The sequence below is a fragment of the Sorex fumeus genome, unplaced genomic scaffold (genome assembly GCF_029834395.1).
Source record: "Sorex fumeus unplaced genomic scaffold, SorFum_2.1 ptg000098l, whole genome shotgun sequence".
Taxonomy (NCBI): domain Eukaryota; kingdom Metazoa; phylum Chordata; class Mammalia; order Eulipotyphla; family Soricidae; genus Sorex; species Sorex fumeus.
The window spans coordinates 43,023,642-43,046,503 of NW_026606155.1; the positions used below are offsets into that span (position 1 = coordinate 43,023,642).

Consider the following 22,862-nt stretch of genomic DNA (forward strand, 5'->3'; position numbering starts at 1 on the left):
TAAAAACTGAATTGGTAAGATTTTATTAAAATTATTTTTGGGATGAGGAAAACAAAAGATATAAAATAAGTCATAAGAAAGGCTTTCTTATACCACTATCTCAACCCATTTTTAATGTTTTACAAAATGCTCAGAGCAAATATGGAAAGCGTCAACATACTCTTAGAACGTGTTGCAATAAAATGCAACATTAACAAATACAAATTTTTTCGTACTAAGCTTAAAAAGTAGTACTGAATTACTAATTATATGATGTTATTCATACATACTTTTATTCGTATACTTTTAATGAAATCATTGCCAATACATACATCATTTTCCTTTATTTTTACATGAAGTCAGCATCTGTCATGCAGTCATCAAAAATAACCTTATAGTGAATTACACAGGTTTGTAGTCCAATTTAGACTCTAGTTTCTTAGAATCAGCCACTTTTCTGACTGCTTTCATGAAGTCTTCCTGCACTACAAAATCATGATCAGCACGAATTGCAAACATACCTGTGGAGAATATAAACATGACTGTTACATATATGAATATCAGTGCAGGCAATGATCCCTGCTTTGGTTACAGTGCAGAGTTTCATCAGTCAGATAATAGAGCAGGAAGTAATGGAGATGTTCAAACTCTAACCAGTCCCCTCCAGCTCCTTTTTTCTGCAGGCCCTGATTAACCTTATGAAGGGTAAGGAACCAAACTGGGACTCTCATATCAACAAGAACCAGAAAATCAGTCTGGGTTGCCCCACTTATTCCCACTTTGTTAGATGTGCCCTCCATGACGTCACCCCACCCCCCACCCCTCCCTCAGCCGGGGAGGGAGAAACAAGAGCAGAGAAATATTTCTACCAGTAACATATCCACTGCCCACTTTAGCAGGAAGCAGTTACTAGAGAGATACGATTCCTGGCATCCTGGTAATTTACAGAATGGAGACCCTCTCAGGAACAAATATGTTAGTGTAAATATAATTTTAGGAAGAGTACCAATGCCTCTACTTTCTAGAGCCAATTGTAGAGTCAATTGTAGTCAATGAATACTGAGAGATACTGGGCATGTGTGAGATGATGACATCCAGTGAAGTGAGACGATCATCTATGAGAGCAGCTTAATTGCAGGGATGATTTAAAACAGGTGAAGCTTCTATTTTGGTGACCCTGCTAGTTTGTGTCATTCAGATACCAAAGTGAGATTTTCAAAACTCTATCACCATCAGTTCCCTGATTTCTCTGCAGGCCATGATAGATCTAACCTTAGGCACCAAACAGGGGCGTCGCCGAGTACATATCACAGCTGGACCCCAAACAAAAAACTTGAAAATCCTGATGATGGAGCCAAAAACAAAGCACAGAGGCAAAGAGAGAACAAGGCATCAACAGATCCTGGTAATGTATGGTCCCACCAGCATTTCTGGTACAGCCCTAGAGGCACTGCAAGCAGTAGCAGGCACTATATCGTTGGGTCCTTGCAATCAACTACTGGCCTAGTTGGTCAATAAAATCACCGGAGGAACCCTGGGCCTTCTGAAGACTGCTTAGCAAAGCCTGCTTAACCCCAGTTAATAACACATAGAATTCCACTGAAACTGCAGGACTGATTCATTGGTAAACAATGGTGGCTGCTTTCATGATTTAAATTTCCCTACTCAAGTGTTTTATTTTATTTTTTATTTTTTTACACAGCCTTTGTGTGGCCCAGCATGATTTTATCTCACACCAGTGAGCAAGAGTCCATCAGCCATCAGAATTTCCCCACTCATCCATAAATTCAGGATTTATAGATAATAAACCCATGAAAACACATTTATAGGAAAGTCATACCTGCGCCATTTCTTCAAATAGAGATTTTATGAGAAATGCTCAAATAAGTCTAAAGGTGTTGCAAAAATGAAAAAAATAACATTATAATACATGACTCACCTACTGCCTATAAAACTCACTATAAAAACTACCTGGAAATTAAGGAGCCAAGAAGATGGCTAAAAGGGCTGGAGCCATGCTTTGCAGATAGAAGGCCCAGGTTCCACAGGGTCCCCCAAGCACCAAGCTGGGAGGAGTAGTCCCCAAGCAACAACAAGTGTGATCCAAAAATAAAAAAATAATTAAAGAGCATGGAGAGATAGTACAGTAGGTAGGGTGCTTGTCTTCCATGCAGCCAACCCAGGATGGGACCCCATATAGTTCCTGAAGCACCACTAGGAGTAATGCACAGCCAGGAATAACTCCTCAGTATTGCTGGATATGGTCCAAAACAAACAAAAAATTATTTTAAATATTTTTTTGAGATACAGTGTGGAAGACAAATTAAATGAGTCTACATTACATTTTAAAGTCACATGATACCAGAAATAAAATATGATCACACAACTCAAATCTATATTAAGAAAAAAAATCAATGAAGTAACCGGAAGATCCTTTTTTGGGTTCATAAGCATGATAATTAGGTGTTGACACCATTGTATGACAAGTGCCTCCCTTAAATCTTATTACAATTGTCAGCACATTACCCGAGTAGGAAAGGAAGAAAAAAAATACCTCTGTGGAACCAGGGAGATGGCTCAAAGGGCTATAGTAAATGCTTTGCATGTGGGAGCCCTAGATACAATCCCTGGCACTGCACAGTTCCTAGCAATAGCCAGGAGTAGCCCTCAAGTACCACTGTGTGGACTGTGCATGTGTGTGTGTGTGTGTGTGTGTGTTGGAGGGGGGATAGACTACAGCCTCCAAACCCAGAAATGAAACAAACAAAAATACATTTTATACAAGTTGAATGATCAAAAATTCATAGAGCTGTTTTTCTAGTCCTGCAATTGTAAGAATAGTATCAGAAAACACTAGAATCAAAAAACCTTCTAATACATAATAGCACCCTGGAAAAGCCACAGTTGTGATTGACTTTCTTCTATCTCAGATCTACTAAAGGAAAGCATAAAGGAAAGATTAGCTTACTATATTCTGTCCCAAGGCATCCATAAATAAAAAGAAGTTTAACATCCCCAGGGGTAATTTCACCCAATATAGGAGATTTAGTAAATAAATGCTCCAGGCAGCTGAGTAATCCAGTAATCCTGGAAGGCATTCAGAAAGCATTCTTTTTTTTCTTTTTTCTTTTCTTTTCTTTTTGGGTCACACCCAGTGATGCACAGGGATTACTCCTAGCTTTGCACTCAGTAATCACTCCTGGCAGTACTCCAGGGACCATTTGGGATGCTGGGAATCAACCCAGGTCAGCCGAGTGCGAGGCAGTGTGAGGCAGTGCGAGGCAACTGTACTATCACTCCAGTCCCTTAGAAAGCATTCTTAAAGGTTTTCTGAGGTATTAAAAAGAACACACAGAAACTGATACATCCTTACAATAGTTTTCTTTCTCAATCTAACTTACTTTAGTTTCTTTTTAGTATCAATTTTCCAAAATTAACAAGTAGCAAATTCTTGCAAAGCCTCTGTTCTACTTTTGTACAAACACATCTTTATTAAATAACATAAAACAAAACCAATAGTAAAAACTATACTTTTAACCTTTACCTGCTTCAGTACAAACATTTCTCAGGTCTGCTCCATTAAAGCCATCAGAAAGTTTCACGATTGCCTCATAATCTGTTACGTGGAAAAAAGAAAATTAGTAAAATATTCTTGTTTTTTAAAAAATTATACCCATATAAAATTTTTTAACTGTGAACTTGCTTTGAATTTTATCAGCTAGGTATCATCCACCATAATGACAAAAACTATACTCCTGCTAAATAAATCAGCACCAAGCAGAAATAAAATTATCTTTTAAAACATTTCAACTAGAAGATATCAAAACCTGAAAGCATCTTAATCTATACGCAGTGAAATCTATGCACAAGTGAACTTCAATTATCTGTCAAGCTACAACTTGTAAAAACTGTAATCAGGTCTTTAAAAAAACAGAAAACATTTAAAACCAACTATAGTTGAAATATTTAAAACCAACAATGGAATTAAGTCACATAAACCAACTATAAAATATACCTAAAATGGTCACCAGGCAATCTTTTTGTTTTGGTGAGGAAGGTGGTGAGTGCTGGTAACTGAAACCTAGTCTCCAGCACAGGCGGTGACTGTCAAGTTACTGAGACACATCTGCAGGGCCACAGACAAAATTTTACACAGAACTTTTTTTAATGCTAAAGAAAACAACGGCTAACTTTTCTGGTTAGCCATTTTTAGTTAATTTTTTTGAGTAAGCCTAGGTGGTAAGCTCTCCAAGAACAGTTAAAATGGAAGTGACCCTCCTTCTCACATGCAGAGAGCTGACTGGAGGAAACTGCTATAAACAGATAGAGAAGTGGAAAAGAACTAAAAACATAAAAGACTTCAATGTAACTAATGCAACAACCTTTGCTAGGCAAGTATGTCCATTTCTCTTTCAAAATCATATAGATATATTCAGTAATTAGTTTTCATTTTGGTTCAAGTTTATTTTAAGCTTCCCAAGAATAAGGATTTCTAGTGTGGTATTGGACAACCTCCAAGATGTCAGTATTGGAATAAACTGACATTTTCAGTTCAGCAGTTTTCTAATGCAAAACTCTGATTTGAGAAATAAGAAAGTCAGAGAAACGATTAACCGTTTGGAATTCTTTGTGGTCTGGACCAAAGGGACAATTCAACATGATAAGCCTAAACTTTGCATGCAGGAGGCCCAGATTAATCCCAGGACTAAAGAGCGAGGAATAGGCCCCAGCACCAAAGCACCAGGGTATGGCTAAAAAAAATATAACCCCTCAAAAATATTTCATAACACTGAATGCCTAGAGTTCAGTAACCAACAGCTTTTTAAATCATAGAGTAAAGAAAGAGAATGAACTAAGGCTAAACTCAAAGTTAGAAGTCAGCAAACCATGGCTTATCACCAAATTCTATGTTCTGTTTTGGAACCACCTATGGCAATAATCAGGGCTTACTTCTGGCTCTGCACTCAGGGATCACTGGGAATCAAACCAAGGTCGCCCACATGTAAGGCAAGCACCTACCCAGTGTGTATTCTCTCTGGTCCTAGCCTTCTGTGTTTTGTAAAGAAAATTTTCTTGGAACAATGCATTCCCAGTAATTTACACAGTGTCTAGTACTGCTTTTCTGTTTCTAGAACAGCAGAAATTAATCGTTTTGACAGAGATGTTGTAGCCTGCAACGTCTAAAATATTTACTGTCTAAGCTATGATAAGAATTTGCTGTCTACACGTCCAGGATGGGAGATGCATGCTGAAAGTAGACTATAGACTGGAACATGATGGCCACTCAATACCTCTATTGCAAACCACAACATCCTAAAGGAAACAGAGAGCAAAAGGGAATGCCCTGCCACAGAGGCAGGAGGGGGCGGATGGGTTGCGGGGGGTTTACTGAGATCATTGGTGGTGGAGAATGGGTACTGGTGAAGGGATAGGTACTTGATCAGTGTATAACTGAAACCCAAACATGAAAGTCTGTAAGTCTACAACTGTACCCCATGGTGTTTCTCTAATAAGAATTAATTTAAAAAAAAAAAAAGAATTTGCTGTCTACTAAATAAGGGGACTCAAATCTAGTGTAACTGACAAGAAGTTTAAAAACTTTCCAGGAGCAGACTGGAGCAATGGCACAGCAGGTAGGGCATTTGCCTTGCACGCGGCCAAACTGGGTTCGATCCCCAGCATCCCATATGGTCCCCGAACACCACCAGGAGTAATTCCTGAGTGCAGAGTCAGGAGTAACCCGTGGGCATCGCTGGGTTAAAAAACAAACAAACAAACAAACAAACAACTTTCCAGGAGTTAGTGATCCAAAATAATTTGTTTTTTTTATCAAGAGTAACTGAAAAAACAAACAAAAAAACCAGCTAACTTCTAACAAGAATAACAATGAACAAAAAATATACATTCTGTGCAAATATTTCCTCTCATTCAGTAGCACTGCACTGCACTGTCCTTCTGTTGTTCATCGATTTGCCCAAGTGGGCCCAGTAACCTCTCCATTGTGAAACCTGTTGTTACTGTGTTTGGCATATTGAATACATCACGGGTAGCTTGCCAGGCTTTGCGGTGCGGGTGCTCATTCAGTAAGGATCATCAATCAACAAAGTGCATTATTTCTCTCACTCATAGATCACCCCATCAACATTAAAAAAAGTTAAATTCTTCCATTTTAAACAAAACTCCCCCAAATCCTCATTCCATTTCCTCTAGAGTTTCATCCCTTCTTTGCTCCCCTTTGTGCAATGGCACCCCTTGCAAGGAGCCTCTCCTGCCAATCTCTGTAAAATCCATCTGAAGGAGGCTTTCACTTCCATCACACTAAAGAAATTTCTTCTGATAAGGTCACAGAGTAAATATAAAGGTCCATTATCAGAATTTCTCACTTCTGCACCCTTGAAAGCATTTGACAGTAAATTAGTCCCTCCTTATAGAAAAGGATGTCTTCATTTATCTTGGACACCACTTCTAAAACTAGACCTTCAGTCTTTGATGGCATTTCCCCTCAACTTCTTAATGTCAGACTTAGCTCCATTTTTAAATTTCTCTCTGCTCACATTTCCTTCCCTAGAAATCTCATCTTATCTCAGGTGTTCAACAACCATTCTCAAGGCCTGAGAGAGAGGACTGTAGTTTTGTATGTTTTGTTAGATTACTATCAACCTCTTTTTTTGAAGGTCTAAGTGGCATCTCAAATTAAATATTCTCAAAATTAATTTAGTATTTTCCCTTTAAAATCTAATTTTATCAGTCTTGTCCCCATTTTAACTGAAAGCAACTCCATCTTTAGCAAAAGCCCTACCCGCTGTACAATTGCTCCAGCCCAGAAATTCAGTATATTCTTGTTACTACTTCCATACATTTCTAAATTTCTATAAAAAAATAAATCTAAAATAACAAAGAAGATCATATCATTCCACTGCTTGTAATCCTTCCTTGACATCCATATGACTAAGCAGAAGAGTCAAATGACTTCACTATGCTCTACTTAATCTGGTCTCCATTACTTCTATGATTTTACTTGCTACTGTTACCTCATTTATGTCACAAATACCCGTGGCTTCTTGTTGCAAATATAATGTTTCAAGTCTTCTTATTATACAATCTTTTCCCAAATATGCTAATCTAGTTCTTTCCACATCTAGTTCATTTTTTCAGATCACTGCCTAAAGATCCCCTCCTTATGCTTCCTCCCTCCCCATCCCCACTTAAAAACATATCTACTCAAGTTTGCTTTTATTCATTTCTTTTTTCTGGCTTTATCTTTCTTCATTGAAGTTATCGCTATTTAATATACTATCTGTTTTATTTACCTTTCTGGAAGAATGTAAATTTTATAAAAACTAAACTTTCAGGTTTTGCTCTAAGCTACACATCCAAGTACTTAGAACAATTCCTAACTTACAATACATTCTTAAAGATTAACTGAATTTAAGACCACCATGTTTAAAACTAGACCACTGAATTTAAAACTAGATCTGATAGACTACCAGTGATATCCAATAGCCTTTGTTTCATTCATCAAATACAAATAAATAAAAAATATAGTATTTCCTTACCTATTTCACCATGCTTTGTAATGGGACCTGCATGGATTTTCAATATATCTAATCTTGCTTGTTCATTTGGTAAATCAATATCTGAAAAGAAGAATTGATATGAAAAATTTTTGTAGTACGTCATTGCTTTTTCGTTAATTTTTTTCTCTGAATTTTAATTTAGACACCATGATTTACACTGTTAATAGCAGTTTCAGCATTAAGGGCCCACCATACCCACCACCAGAGTTAAGCATCTCCACCTTGCCCCCCAGTCTCAAGGTCACCTCCAGGGTCCTTACTCAACCCCTTGTGCCGACTCAGGTAGGCTGATTCTCAAGGCCTATTTATTACCATTGGCTAATCGCAATCCCCAACCTCCTCCCAACCCCTTCAAAAAGCATTCTGTTTTTCTGTTTAGAGTCCATATCCAGCCCAGGGCTTTCTCCTGGTGGGGCTCAAGGGACCATAGGGGGATGCTGGCAAGTACCCTAGCTGTTGTACTATTCTCTAGCCCCTTATTCCCTTTTTAAATTGATGAGGGGAGGGGATATAAGGGTGAACCAAATCTCAATGAGTGTGGTAGGGAGGCACTACTTCCCTAGGCCTGTGCTGGGGACAACACAAAACAACAGGGTCAGAGAAGCTTCTAACCCTGAACTATCTTTCCATCCCTACAGTAAAGATTTTGTGTTTAAAATAAGGTAAAAAAGCTGGACAGAGAGAAACCAACAATCTTTACACGCTTGCAAGCAAGAGACCTAGAAGTTCTGGCATTGCATGGGCCCCTGAGCACTGAGCCAAGACTAACCTCTTGCACCTTCTAGTATAGCTCCAAAACAAACAATAAAAAATAAAGCAGGGAGGGTTGGAAACATCATACAATGAGTACGGCACTTGCCTTGCATGTGGCAGACCCAGGTTCAATCCTTAGCATCCCATATGGTCCCCCCAAGCACTGCCAGAAGTGATCCCTAAGCACAGAGTCATGAATAAGCCCTAAACACGAGGTGCATTCCAGAAACAAAAAAAAAAATAATAAATAATAAAATAGGGGCAAGAGTTTATAGTACAGAAAGTAGGGCATTTCCTAACACACAGCTGACCCACATTCGATTCCCTGCATCCCATATGGTCCCCTGAGCAAAATGTAAGGAGTAATTCTTGAGTGCAGAACAGGAGTAACCCCTGACCATTGCCAGGTGTGATCCAAAAAGCAAAAAAAGTAAATAAAAAAATAATAAAACAAACAACAACAAACCCAAATAATTAAATTAAATTAAATTAAATTAAATAAAGCAAGGGTAAGAAACAGGCATAGGAAGGTAAAGGGAACATCATTTCAACTCACGTATTTTTCTATCTAATCTTCCTGGACGAAGCAAAGCAGGATCCAATGTATCTGGTCTATTTGTAGCCATGATCATTTTAACTCTATGCAGAGTGTCAAATCCATCCATTTGATTTAGTAACTATGTTTGCAAATAAAAATAGTATATTTTATAAAACATCCCAATCATTATACACACACACACACACACACACACACACACACACACACACACAAAGCAAAAACCTTTGCTAGGCCTACCTAATATGGAAAAATGAATTGCCTATGGATAGAAATGTAGCTTCAGAATCATCAGTTGATAAAATCCTACTTTTTCCTGTTATATAAAGGAATGTATTTCTCAACTATAAACTTCCCTAGACAGATTATTTAACTGTTTCTTTTTATAGCCATCAGGCTGCTTTAATAAATATGAAGATTTCAATCTAGTCAAGAATCATGAAACTATTTACCAATGTTTAAATGTTTCATGAAATTACTTTTAAAAACAAAAACCTATAATAAGATCCAATGAATAAAGTACCCAACAGTTTACTAAACATAAAATTTACATTAGAATAACCAAACAAATCTTTCTGATAATTCAGTAACTAGTCCATAAATATCTTTTCAAATCATTCTTTTTAACTTAACCATACTAGATCACTAAACATATTCCCTTCACTTTCTAAAGTTTTGCTTGAATAAAACTTAACTATTCAACAAACTCTATAGAATATAGCTAGTATGAGCATTTGTACTCCATTCCCAAAATGCGAACTAGTCAGTTTGATAAATAAAATAAGTACCTGCACTGCTTTAAAATACCTCAACTAAGAGAGTCAAAAGAACTCCAAAACTCATTACCTATGCTACATAGCTCCTACTTGTGGAAGTTTAAAAATATAATTGGGGTCTTCTATACTTTCACAGATTTTGGAGTAAAGAAAGGCTTTATGTACACACATTCTAGTATCCATTTATTGTCTTCAATTATAAAAAAAATATATATGCATCTCATTCTGAGTAAGAAAGGAAACTATCAATGATTTTTAGAGCAGTTTCATAAATAATTATAATTTCAGTCGGTACTTAGGTAATGGATATTCACTGTCACTGTCCTCGTCCTCCCGTTGTTCATCGATTGCTCGAGCAAGCCCAGTAACGTCTCCATTGTGATAATTGTTACTGTGTTTGGCATATCAACTACGTCATGAGGGCGCTTGGTAGCTTGCCAGGCTCTCTGAGAGGGGTGGAGGACTCGAACTCGGGTCAGCCATATGTTGGCTGCATGCAACGCAAATGCCCTACCCACTGTGCTATCACTCCAGCCCAATGGATATTACCTAGGTCAAAAGGGAGATCACACCTACAATATAAAAATTACAATATAAAATTAAATATCTGAATAACAAATCTGCTTGGAAATGAGGCAAACAGCTATCAAATGGAATTTTATGGATACTCTATTATCTTCTAATAGAGAAATTTGTTCATTACCATCAATTTTCCAAACTTTGTTTATTCTTTAAACTGTTGCGTATGTATCCTACCCTTCAAATATCCACAGTTCAGTTCATTTAATAAACAGATTCTTTGTGAAACTCCTTTTACCAACATTACCTCCATCAAAGTTCTTTGAATCTCTCTATCAGCTGAAGTACCCTCAGAAAACCGACGTCCACCTTAAAAATAAAAGAAAGAAAACCATATGCATTACTTTGTTCCTCTATAACCAAAAACAATATGACGGTATCTGATGTTAAAATCAATAAGACAGATTCCCAGAAGGAGCCAGAGAGTACAGAGGTGAGGGGCTTACCCGCATGCAGCTGACCCTGAATTAATCCCCTTCCCGAATGTGGTCCACTGAACAGAAAGGAGTAATTCCTGAGCATAGTACCAGGAACAGGCTACAAGTACCACCGGATTTGGCCCAAATCCACCCTTCTCCCCCACAAAGAAAAACAAATGGAGGGTCAGGAATGTGATTCAGCTGTAAAGCACTTGTGAGGATCTGGGTTTGATACCCAGGACCATCAAAAAATATATATATATACTGACAGCATTAAAATGGATTTTGGTATAACATATTTCACTTAATGACAAAGGTATTCATTAAAAATAGTTAAACTTGGAGGGCCAGAAAAATAGTACAGGGATAAAGATACTTGACTTACACTTGGCCAATCCCAGTTCCATCTTTGGTACCATAAATGGTTCCCCAAGTGCTGCCAGGTGTGACCCAAGTGCAAAGCCAGGAGCAGTCCCTGAGCACTGTCGGGTACGGTACAAAAAATCAAGAAAAAAAAGCCTCAAGTAAAAAAAGTCAAACAAAAAACATAGTTAAACTTAAGCTTGATAGAGTTCAACAAACTGGGTGCATGAGTTAAATACTTGAGGCCCCAGTTCTATCCCTGGCAACACATGGAGCCTGAATCAGGGATTAGTCCTTGAGTACTTAAGGTATAATCCAAAAATAAAAACAAAAAGAAACAAAACAAACTTTGTTAAGAATATTTTAAGAGGGCTGGAGCAATAGCACAGGGGGTAGGGTATTTGCCTTGCACGCAGGAGACCAGGGTTTGATTCCCAGCATTCCATATGGTCCCCCAAGCACCGCCAGAATAATTCCTGAGTGCATGAGCCAGGAGTAACCCCTGTGCACCGCCAGGTGTGACCAAAAAAGAAATAAAAAAGAAAAAAAAGAATATTTTAAGGGGATAGAGCAGTAACAGTACAGCTGGTACAGCACTTGCTTTGCAGGCAGCTGATCTGGATTCAATCCCTTGCATCCCATATGGTCCCCTGAATACTGCCAGGAGTAATTTATGAGTGCAGAGCCAAGGGTCAACACTAAGCATGGCTAGGTATGACCCCAAAACAAAACAAAACAAAAAGTGAGTATTTTAAAAGATCCAATTCATTTTACATACAAATCGCAAGTAGAGATTAAAAAAGAGGGGGGAAGAGGTGAAGTTCTTTCAGCTGAAATATTTCCTAACACTTTCAAAAAAAGTTTCAAAATAAACTGTCTTACCAATAGCATCTATTTCATCCATAAAAATGATGCATGGCTGATGATCTCTGGCATAATTAAACATTTCTCTGATCAAACGAGCACTTTCACCAATATACTTGTCTACAATAGAACTAGATACAACCTGATTAAAAGGAAAATATTAGGGTAAACATAAGACAATTCAAATAAAATTTTATTTCAACAGCTAAAGGGGTAAACTTATCCTCTTACCTTTAAGAAATTGCAATCCAGCTGGCTAGCAACAGCTCGCGCCAAGAGTGTTTTTCCTGTACCTAAGAATGAAAATTCTAATTAGATGGAAAGTAAAACAAATTGTCAAATTCAATCAAATTGTCAAAGGATTTATATTTAAGAATATAATCCTCCGGCCTGTTAATTTTGCAGAGGAAGCTAAATCCTAACTGGAATTTTCATTTAAATTCCAGAGTAGGGGCCAGAGAGATAGGAGAACAGATAAGATGCTTGTCTTGCACAAGGCCAACTCAGTATCCCACTGGTTCTGTCATGAGTGACTCCCAAGCACAGAGCCAAGAGTAACCTTTGAGCATCAACTGGTTGTAGCCCAAAAAACAGAACCAAGTGTGTGCAACCTCTGGCCATCTAAGTATCAATGAAAAAGGGATGAAGAATTTAAAGACACAACCAAAGCCCTTCTCTGAAGATATCCCTTGTAGGGATTAGAGAGATAGTTCAACAGGCTGAGCACATGCTTTGCATGCAGAAGACCCAAGTGTGATCCCTGGTACCACATGGAACCAAGAGCACAGAGCTGGAAGTAGTGCCTCTACCTCTCCTTGGCACCAACACCGCTGGGTATGGCCACATAAACAAAACCCTTGTAATTTTAAGCAAAATATATAATTGAGGAAATACAACCACACCTGCTTTCAAACAACAGAAACTTCTGTTAAATTAAAATCCACTGGTTCCTAGTACGCAGTATCTTTCACTATGCAAGGTATTATAACATGTAACATTATTAGAAAAATACCAGGTTATACAATCTTCCCACTGTTATTATTTTCACCATATAATATTAAAATTTTAATTTTTATCATGGAGTTATTAAAAATCTTTTTTTGAATCTTGCTAGAAAAGTCATTGACAAATTAAATAGACAAACTAAAAAGTTGCCAAGCTTATAGTGATAAGTTTTCAAATCTTTTAACTTTCACCTGAAAAACTCAAATTTTACCAATGGCTATAGATGTGAACCACTATTTTCCTTAACATGACTGCTTAAACACATTTGTTTTGTGAGAATGTGTGCCAGGTAACCAATAACCAGTCTAATAACCAAAGAATGCCTATAAATTATCCTTGCAAGTAACATGGCATTCCAAGAAAACAGCTGATTGAGTCCAGAAGTCAAATATCATGAGGGCTTCTCCAAGAGTAAAGAAGCAGTTTTATACATGTTGTCTCTGCATCACCAGCATAAAAGTTAGCAGTGGAAAAGGTAACCAATATTTTAGAATTACAAAATTAAGCTCGAAACTTGCAGGCTCTCAAGTGTCTCAGGAACACACAGGTCTAAGAGTCACATTGAAAGGATCAGAGTACTTTCATAATCCCATGGTCTGTTAAGATATATAAACTATGAAAAGACACACACGGGGGACCAGAGAATTAAGCATGCCCCAGAGAAAAGCAAACACTTACTCTGAATAGATCAGTAGTTAAAATTTCCCACATTAAATTTTCATTTATTTTTTCTTTTAGTTTCTTAATTCATTTTTCATGAGATAGACATAATTTAATACCAACCTGGTGGCCCATATAACAAACAGCCTTTTGGAGGAATTATTCCTACACGCTGGAATAATTCTGGGTTTGTAAGAGGTAACTCTATCACCTAAAAAAGAAGTATATTTCTTAAAAAGTTGGTAAAGTTCTTTATATATATATACACAAATATTTCAAATAAAATATTAATGTAGTTATATATACTCTTGCCTTGCACACAGCAGACCTAAGTTTAATCTTTGGCACCCCATATTGTCCCACAAGAACCACCAGGAGTGATCCTTGAATATAGAGTCAGCATTAAGCTCTGACAGCAGCATGACTTCTGATAAAAAGTTCTCTCTCAAATTCTAAAGAATGTAATTTTAAAAAATTGCTTTGAAAGTAGGGCTGGAACGATAGCACAGCAGTAAGGTGCACAGTATACCTACAGCCTTGAGCGCAGTCGGCCTGGCCGAGCTGGGCTCGATTCCTCCGGCCCTCTCGAAGAGCCCAGCAAGGTACTGAGAGTATCTCACCTGCACAGCAAAGCCTGGCAAGCTACCCATGATGTATTCAATGTGCCAAACACAGTAACAACAAAGTCTCACAGTGGAGATGTTACTGGGCCCACTCAGGCAAATTGATGAACAGGAAGACAGTGCTACAGTGCTACTTTGAAAGTGGCTATATTAGCAAACCACTCACTAGACTAGAGTGACAGTTACAGACATAATTTGACAAAACACATTTAGATTATAACAAAAGATTTGTGTTTTGGGAATACAAAATAATTATAAAATGAAGACATTTGGTAACTTATAATTGCCACCTAGAGAAAGATATATAAGAAAAAAATGGGAAAAAGAGAAATTAGAATCTGACTGCAAATTTAAACTGTGGAACCACTAAATTTGCAAACACAGTTGTATCTATAAAGTGCAATTAAGATAAGCCAGAAAACTGAAAATCAATCTTTTGGGTTTTTCTTTTCTCTCTCTCTCTCTTTTTTTTTTTGGTTCTTTTGGGGACCAGACCCTGCTGTACTCAGTAAAATGAAGACATTTGGTAACTTATAATTGCCACCTAGAGAAAGATATATAAGAAAAAAATGGGAAAAAGAGAAATTAGAATCTGACTGCAAATTTAAACTGTGGAACCACTAAATTTGCAAACACAATTGCAAATTTACTCCAGGCTGTTCTCAGGAATCACTCCTGGCAGAACTAGAGGAACCATATGTGGTGTGGGCCAGACCAAACCCAGGTCAGTCCCAAGTCAAACACCCTACCCACTGTACCTCTCCAGCCCAAAAAAATCAATATATTAAATGTCTACAGATGGAAAAATGTATTGCATGTGAGAGATTCTTAATTGCTATGAATGATATAATGTAAGACTGTAAAAGACTAGTTTTCCCAGTTCCAGAAAGTACTTTTCCTTTGTGCCAGTTCATTAATTACAAAGTGAGACTAGGCTTTTTATTTTCATTTAGGCCCAACGCTGTCTCAAGTATTGGGGGTGGGAGATAGGGAGCTCATTCCCACTTGTATGTATTTGTTACAAGGCAAATTCCTCTGTCCAATCTACTGCACCAAAAACCTAAAAATCTCCATTTTAAACAATCACTGTCACTATCCTCCAGTTGTTCATCGATTTGCTCAAACAGGCCCAGTAACGTCTCCATTGTGACACTTGTTACTGTGTTTGGCATATTGAATACGTCACGGGGAGCTTGCCAGGCTTTGCCATGCGGGCGAGATACTCTCAGTAGCTTGCCGGCCTCTCAGAGAGGGGCAGAGGAATTGAATGTGGGTCTGCCAGGTTGGCCACGTGCAAAGCAAACGCCCTACCCACTGTGCTGTAAATTTAATGTACTGAAGTCTGAGAACTTCTACCTGAAGGCTTCAATCAGATAACATAAGCCTTACGTACTATCCTCATTCATTCTGAAATATTTTCACCCTACATTGGGATGAAATCAATAGAACAATGTATATAAATAAGTGTATATATATATACATACATATATATATATAAAATTTTTAAAAATTTGGGAGGAGAGGTTTGCACTGTGCTCAGGAGTCCTGGCTGTGCCCAGGAATCACTCGTGGTGGAGCTCAAGGGACCCTGTGTGGTACAGGCTGAACACAAGTGGAAAGTATACAAGACAAACACACTACTTGCTATGCTATCTCTCTGGCCCTGCAGACAAACATGCTATCTGCTATACTATCTCTACCTCCCCCCCTGTATTTGATGGCAAAGAGTATCATTTAAAGGCACCCCATGTTGTAAAGCAAGATCATTCTAATTTGATTCTTCACCCAAAAGTTTAAAAGGTTTCAGTTACTTTGATTCATTTTGTTCTGTTTGGGGTTCACATTCCACTGACCTTAGAACTTATCAATCCTGGCATTTAGGTATCTCCAAACCACTTAGGACACCAGGGACCCAACTCAGGTCTGCTGTGTGCAAGGCAAGCACTCTACCCAGTTTACTATCTCTCTGGCCCCCAAAGATTTAAGTTACTTTTGAAGACAGTTATTTACCTTAAATGTCAGTACTTAACTTTATGAAAATATTTAAGGCACAGGTAATACTCTATCATAGAGATAAAAAGCTAAGTTGTCTGTAAAGAGGCTATACAAATATGATCTGACCCAAGTAACCTACTATAAAACCACAGAAATGATCAACAGATATTATCAGGTTTTTTTTAACTTTTAGTTTTCCTCTTTGGACAAAAAGTACTTAAATATTTTATCTTTTTTAAAAATTATTCTCATAGTTAAGATAACGGGGCGACATTTATGGTACTGATACATACAGCTACATCATAACCACCAAAATGTCCAAACAACCTCCAGCAATCTCCTAAATCACTTTCAATCTACCTCTTAATTCCACCCCAACACTTCACTCTCCAAATTGGCATTCTCGGTTCTTTATTGCAGAGTAAGGGTATGCTAACATTTGGTAATATTTCCTTGTTTTAGGTCTGTATATGCCACAGATGATTGAGATAATCCAGTGTTTGTCCTTTTCCCTCTGACTCACTTCATTAATATGACACCTAGTTTCATCCAAACTGAAACAAGACATTTTATCTTTTCTTATGGTTGCATAATATTCCAGTGGACACATATACCATAATTCCTTTATCCATCATTTGTTGTTGGACATTTGAGTTGTTTTCATTTTGGCTATTTTACTAAGCATGCAATGAACACAGCTGTGCATTTTTCTTTAAGAATTAATGCTTTTGGGGCTGGTTCAATAGCACAGCAGGTAGGGCGTTTGCCTTGCACACGGCCGAACCCGGGTTTGATTCCCAGCATCCCATATGGTCCCCCAAGCACCGCCAGGAATAATTCCTGAGTACATGAGCCAGGAGTAACCCCCATGTGCATCGCTGGGTGTGACCGAAAAAGAAAAAAAAAGAATTAATGCTTCTGAATTTGGGGAATGGATTCCAAGTAGATGTCCAAGTCACAGAGGAATTCTATTCTTACTTTTTCGAGGAATCTTCATACTGTTTTCCGTAGCTACATAACATTCCCACCAAGAGTGAATGAGGGTTCCTTTTTACTACATCGCCTCCAACCCTGGTTGTTTCCAGACTTTTTTCATGTATGATATTCTCACTGGTGTATGATACCTTACTGTTGTTCTGATTTGTATTTCTCTGATAATAAGTTAATGATAAATAGTTTTCATGTTTTGTACATAGCTGCTGCCATGACCTTTCCATGGAAATGTCTGCTCATCTCCTTTCTCTACTTACTGATGGGTTATAAGGGGTTTTTCTTTGCCATGACATTCACCTGTTATCTGATGTTTTGTGCAGAGCAGAAATTTTCTTAACACATTATCCTGAAATTAATGCACACTGATAATTTCCATAATTTCCCTCAGTAAGAACATGAAATGAATAATATTCTGTATCTACTGCTTGAACAAAAGAGTAATTTTTCAACCTCTTTCCTCCTTCAGGCATCTCAAAATAAGTACTACTATAAACAGGAACGAAACATTCATCACCAACCTCTCTTAATTCCCGAATCTGTTCAGAGAGCCCTCCAATCTCAGAATAAGAAACATTTCCAGGATCTTCGTGAGACATATTATAAACCAGTGGATCCACTTCTCTTGGCAAATATCTGCAATAATAATCCACGTATTTTTCTTTCAAAAAAAGATACCCTTTCTCCCAGCCTATAAATAGAATATAAATGACCTACTTATATCTATACATAAATGTATAAAAATAAAAGTGCCTATAAAACTCACTGTCCTCCTGTTGTTCGTCGATTTGCTCGAGCGGGCCCAGTAACATCTCCATTGGAGACTTTATTGTTACTGTGTTTGGCATATAGAATACGTCACGGGGAGCTTGCCAGGCCCTGCCGTGCGGGCGAGATACTCTCGGTAGCTTGCTGGGCTCTCCGAGAGGGGCGGAGGAATCGAACTCAGGTCGGCCATGTTGGCTGCGTGCAAGGCAAACGCCCTACCCGCTGTGCTATCGCTCCAGCCCCTGAACGCCTACAAATAAGTTTATAAAATTATCTTTAAATTAGAAATTAGTAAAAGAGGGAAGATGGCAAATATTCAGTGATTTGTGGGCTGGAGCAATAGCACAGCGGGTAGGGCGCTTCCCTTGTACACAGCTGACCCAGGTTCGATTCCTCCATCCCTCTCGGAGAGCCCGGCAAGTTACCAAGAGTATCCAGCCTGCACGGTAGAGCCTGGCAAGCTCCCCGTGGCGTATTCGATATGCCAAAAACAGTAACAACAATTCTCACAATGGAGATGTTACTGGTACCTGCTTGAGCAAATCGATGAACAATGGGAGGACAGTGCTACAGTGCTACAGCGCTTAAGATACATGCACTTTGAGAATAAGGAAACCGCTCAAGGCTTAGGACACTTGCCTGGCATATTCAAGGCCCTGGGTTCAATTGCCAGTACTGGCTGGCTTTCTATTATGACCAGGAATAGCCCTAAACTCCAGCACAATGCTAGGTGTGGCTCTTAAAAAGAAAAAGCATAGATCTTAAAAAAACCTTCTCTATGTGAAACAAACAAACAAAAAAAAATGTAAGCTAAACAGTAAGAAACTTACCTCATTATAGTTAAAGTAGTCATATCCAAAGCAACTCTTGTTCCAGGCTTCAGCTTACTTTTGTCAAGCTAATTTTGTAAAACAGAAAGCATTACAAATGTAATTAAAAGGGGAGTAACAGTCAAATAAGAACTTAATATTTAGAAGTCAAATAATCTTTTTTACTCAAGAGAGAAAACTAGCACTAGACTGCAAACAGCATGCCAACTGAAGTTTGTAAAAAAGTATTGCCTCAAAATTATTTCCATCTGTCCCTTAAAATGCCCTTCAGTGCAATCTCTGTGAAAAGTGAAACCACTGCTATACGAAGTTAAATGGGCCTTATTTATAGAGACATGGACTCTAATTTTTAAAAAGCTTGTTATTTATTACAGTTTTGTCCATTATTTTGATTTAGGTCCTGAGGTATGGTGACTTCGGCAATTATTACTAGATCTTTTATAAAGAAATCCTCTAAGGGCTGGAGAGACAGTATAGCCAGTAAGGTACTTTGTCACACATGCAATTGGTACCCCCTGGCATTCCTGAGTGTCGAGTAAAGTATGGCCAAAAAAAAAAAAAAGAGGGAAGAAATCCGCAGGGACTGGTGGGGAGGGCCCACAGAAAGAGATCTCTAAGTACTGGAGCATACAGAGCCTGAGGCATGCACACGGCCCAGTAGCGCTCCCTGGATATCACATGGCCCCCTAAACAAGATGGGTGTAGCCCCCGGGCCTCTAGCACTGCAGCCCCCATGAAAAATGAAATGCAGCTGTGAACAATTTGAAGGGGAAAAAAATTGAACAATTTTAAAGGTGTACCTATTTGATTTATTTGAAATATTATTTTGGAGGACAAACATATTATGCGATCTTAAGAGATCAGGGGAAATATACCATTTCTCCTTACAGCTTTTTATTAAAATCCTAAAAAAAATGTTTTAAATGCCAACAACTATCATTCATACTCTATCACATTTGACACATTTGAATTATATATACTAAATGACTTATTGGCATATATATTTAGAAGGGTAAGTTGTAGGGCTAGAATTTGATAAAATCTTTCCAAGAGATTTCACCTCATATTCAGAATGGTACTTTTAAAAAAAGTTAGTTTTCTATAGTTGAAAAATTATCAATATTAAGTAGGAAATGTATACTGGTGAGGGGTTGGAACATTGTATGATTGAAACCCAATCATGAACAACTTTGTAACTGTGTATCTCATAGTGATTCAATGAAATGGGGGTGAAAACTGCCAATATATCAGAATCATACCTATTACAAAAAGATGTTCAACTTATGGGCTGAAGCCATATACAGTGTGTAGGCAAGCACAGACCTGCATTCAATTCTCAACACCAGAATGTGAACCCCTGAGCCCCACCAGGATTGATCCCTGAGCACAAAACAGGGAGTAAGCCCTGAACACTGCTGGTTGGGGCCTAAAAATGCCAGTTACTGGGATCCAGAGGGAACTGAAAGGGACATAAATTTATCCTTTGTCATACGAGCATCAAATAGAAAGCATTACCTATTTATAGACTAGGCAAAATCCTAAAATTAGATGGATTAAATTCCATTACAGTTATACCAGTGTTTCCACACCTTAACTGATATAACAGATAATCTGAACTATCTCAACAAGGAATCAATCAAAACACCCTAAAGATACTTCCTAAAAAATATGGTAGTTCATAAATTGCTTTTAGAGGCTAACTGAATAATGCTGATCAAATATGTAGCTTTTTCAGCTACAAGTAACATTCTGTTGAAATACAAAATATGGGTAGTTAGTAGAAAATGAAAGAAAACAGAGTCAAAAATGCATGATTCATGGAGCTGGAGCAATAGCACAGCGGATAGGGCATTTGCCTTGCAAGAGGCTGACCAGGTTCGATTCCCAGCATCCCATATGGTTCCCTGAGCACCTCCAGGGGTAATTCCTGAGTGCAGAGCCAGGAGTAACCCCTGTGCATTGCCAGATGTGACCCAAAAAGAAAAAAAAAATGCATGATTCAAACTCATGGTCTACAGTCTTTGTTGTATCTAAATAAATCCCAGTTAGGAACACTGGCATAAAGGTCAGACCTAATTAGTTAAGGAATTCAATAATGCTATATAAAAAACATTTTCATCATTTATTAAACATTATACAATGTAAAATATTACCTGTCGACGACAACCCACAACATATCTTGGTCCATTTGTAGCTTTAACAATGACTAGAAGAAAATAAAAGAACAAATTGTAAAGCACAAAGTAAAAAAAAAAAACAGTCACACTAATGACAGGTTCAGTTTTATTTTGGTTCTCCAATAAGAAAATGACTAGAAAAAAACACTGAAGTCTTTGTGAAACTACCTTATCATCTCCCTCCATATCTGAGATTAAAATAATAAACATTTCAAAAATTAATAAAGAGAAGGGTCCAGCTTTTTAGTAAAAAGCAATCTAATCCACTTACATTTTTCTTCAGTTAACTGCTTGAGTACTTCACCAACAATCTGAGGGGAGGAAAAAGCATTCCTTTTGTCAACAATTAAACAACATAAATGACTATCATCCTCTAAGCCCCAAATTATCACCTACCTGTCCAACACTTTGTAGGGCCTTCAGATCATTTTCAGACTTTTCATATTGTTTGGTAAGTTCTTTTAATTGTTCTCTGACTGAAATATAATATGAACACTTTAAGTTAAACAATCCATGAGTTTAAGCCATTGTCACTTTCGGTGGGGGTGGGATGGGGGTGGGGAGCCACACCCAGCAGTGCTTACTCCTGGCTCTCTGCACTCAGGGATCACTTCTAGCAGGCTCTGGGGACCCTTATGGGGTGCTGAGGATCCAACTGGGGTCAGCCGTGAGCAAAAGCTACGGGATCTACCAGCTGTATACTCTCTAGTCCCTAAGTCACAGTCACTTAAGTCAGTTTGCTCTTACCGATATATCAATTGTATCAAACCACAAAAGAAACAATGTAAGGGCCCGATTACGAGAAGAATGTTAGCTTTTATTTTCCTGATGGCACAAACTTGCTTAAAGATATTTTAGGTTACATTCTTAACAGATATTGGTAAAGACGCTTGCACACTGCAATTACAAATCCGAACTAGAAACCAAGAATCGGACCCTTCCTCGCCCACATGGTTATTAACACTCTCCGGTCTGCAGTTTCCTAACCTAAATGAGGTCAGCGGGTGCGTCCTGGATGCGACTGTGTACCTCTAACTGTAAGAGCACTCAAGCTCTTTGGCAAAGGGGCACTCTGCAAGCCAGTCAGTGCCCCTTCCGTTCGCGGTAAGGGTGACGTGAGCCTCCCGGAGTACAGGTGAAAAACACGCGGGCCAGCGAGTAGGGTTATTATGATTCCTGCACTCTTCAAAGCTCTTGGAAAGCTCCGCGTCCGGCTGTCCACTCCGTCTCCCCTCCGGCCTGGGCTTCCTCGACTCGGGTCGCTTCCCCGCTCGGGGTGCGAGAGACTCCACTAAAACTGCCCCTTCTGCACTACACCCTGGGAAAGCATCTGTAGTGAGTCCCCTTCCTCTGAATCTTCTTGCTTTTCAAGCTCAGAACAGGGAGGAGTGTTTTCTCTGTCACCTACACCAGCCCGGGCCATTTCCACTCCCCCCAGGGCCTCTGCAACCCAACCTCTGGGGCCGGATGACAAAGCGCCTTGTCCCTGGACCAACAAGGCCTTCACCATTCGCAGGGTTCGGTTTGCCGGGCTCGGCCAAAAGGCCTCCGCTCTGTCAGGCACAGAAGCGGATCCAAGCACCGGAGGATGCGGGAAGAAAAGTGCACTCACGCTCCTTGAGACGGCCGTCGATCTCCTTGTGCTCCAGCAGCTTCTTGCGGTAGTCCTGGAGCGCCTTATCTCTAGGGTCCGCCATGATGAGAAGCCGTCGCTCATAGGGGATGCTGGGAATGGCCATGGCCGCCCGGGCGGGGGAAGGGGCGGGGCGAGGGAGGAGACGCGGCCTGGGTGGGCGGGCTTGTGAGAGACCCCTCCTCTTCCGGTTGCTCAGCCTTTTGCTCTACTTCTCCTCCCCCCCACCCCCCCCTTGTGTGTCCGTGCGCTGAAGGCGTATCCTGCTCATGCGACCTCTACAGGTCGGGTTGTGTAACGCAGGACTCTGTTAAC

At 38.9% G+C, this 22,862-nt stretch overlaps 1 protein-coding gene and 1 non-coding gene across 2 annotated transcripts; one reads left to right on the forward strand and one right to left on the reverse strand.

Annotated features, from left to right (window-relative positions):
* PSMC6 (proteasome 26S subunit, ATPase 6) lies at positions 1–22,659 on the reverse strand. The gene is made up of 14 exons (XM_056133667.1): positions 22,527–22,659; positions 21,311–21,390; positions 21,186–21,225; positions 20,891–20,943; positions 18,738–18,805; positions 17,661–17,775; positions 13,655–13,742; positions 12,098–12,159; positions 11,885–12,008; positions 10,468–10,529; positions 8,866–8,986; positions 7,536–7,616; positions 3,524–3,595; positions 1–500 (listed from the first exon to the last, which is right to left on the reverse strand). The coding sequence occupies exons 1-14, from the start codon at positions 22,651–22,653 to the stop codon at positions 382–384; spliced, it is 1,212 nt and encodes a 403-aa protein (XP_055989642.1). The 5' UTR covers positions 22,654–22,659; the 3' UTR covers positions 1–381.
* LOC130042265 (small nucleolar RNA U13) lies at positions 2,410–2,517 on the forward strand. The gene has a single exon (XR_008795198.1). It is a non-coding gene; the product is annotated as a small nucleolar RNA U13 (small nucleolar RNA).
* Positions 22,660–22,862: the final 203 nt, after the last annotated feature.

What these genes read in the sequence shown, in the direction of transcription:
- PSMC6 (XM_056133667.1), bottom strand. Translation starts at nt 22,653, where the DNA reads ATGGCCATTCCCAGCATCCCCTATGAGCGACGGCTTCTCATCATGGCG. An exon ending in TTGTGGGTTGTCGTCGACAG is followed by an intron (nt 18,806 to 20,890) that starts GTAATATTTTAC and finishes TTACAAAATTAG; the next exon opens with CTTGACAAAAGTAAGCTGAA. An exon ending in AAATGTTTGTACTGAAGCAG is followed by an intron (nt 501 to 3,523) that starts GTAAAGGTTAAA and finishes TATTCTCCACAG; the next exon opens with GTATGTTTGCAATTCGTGCT.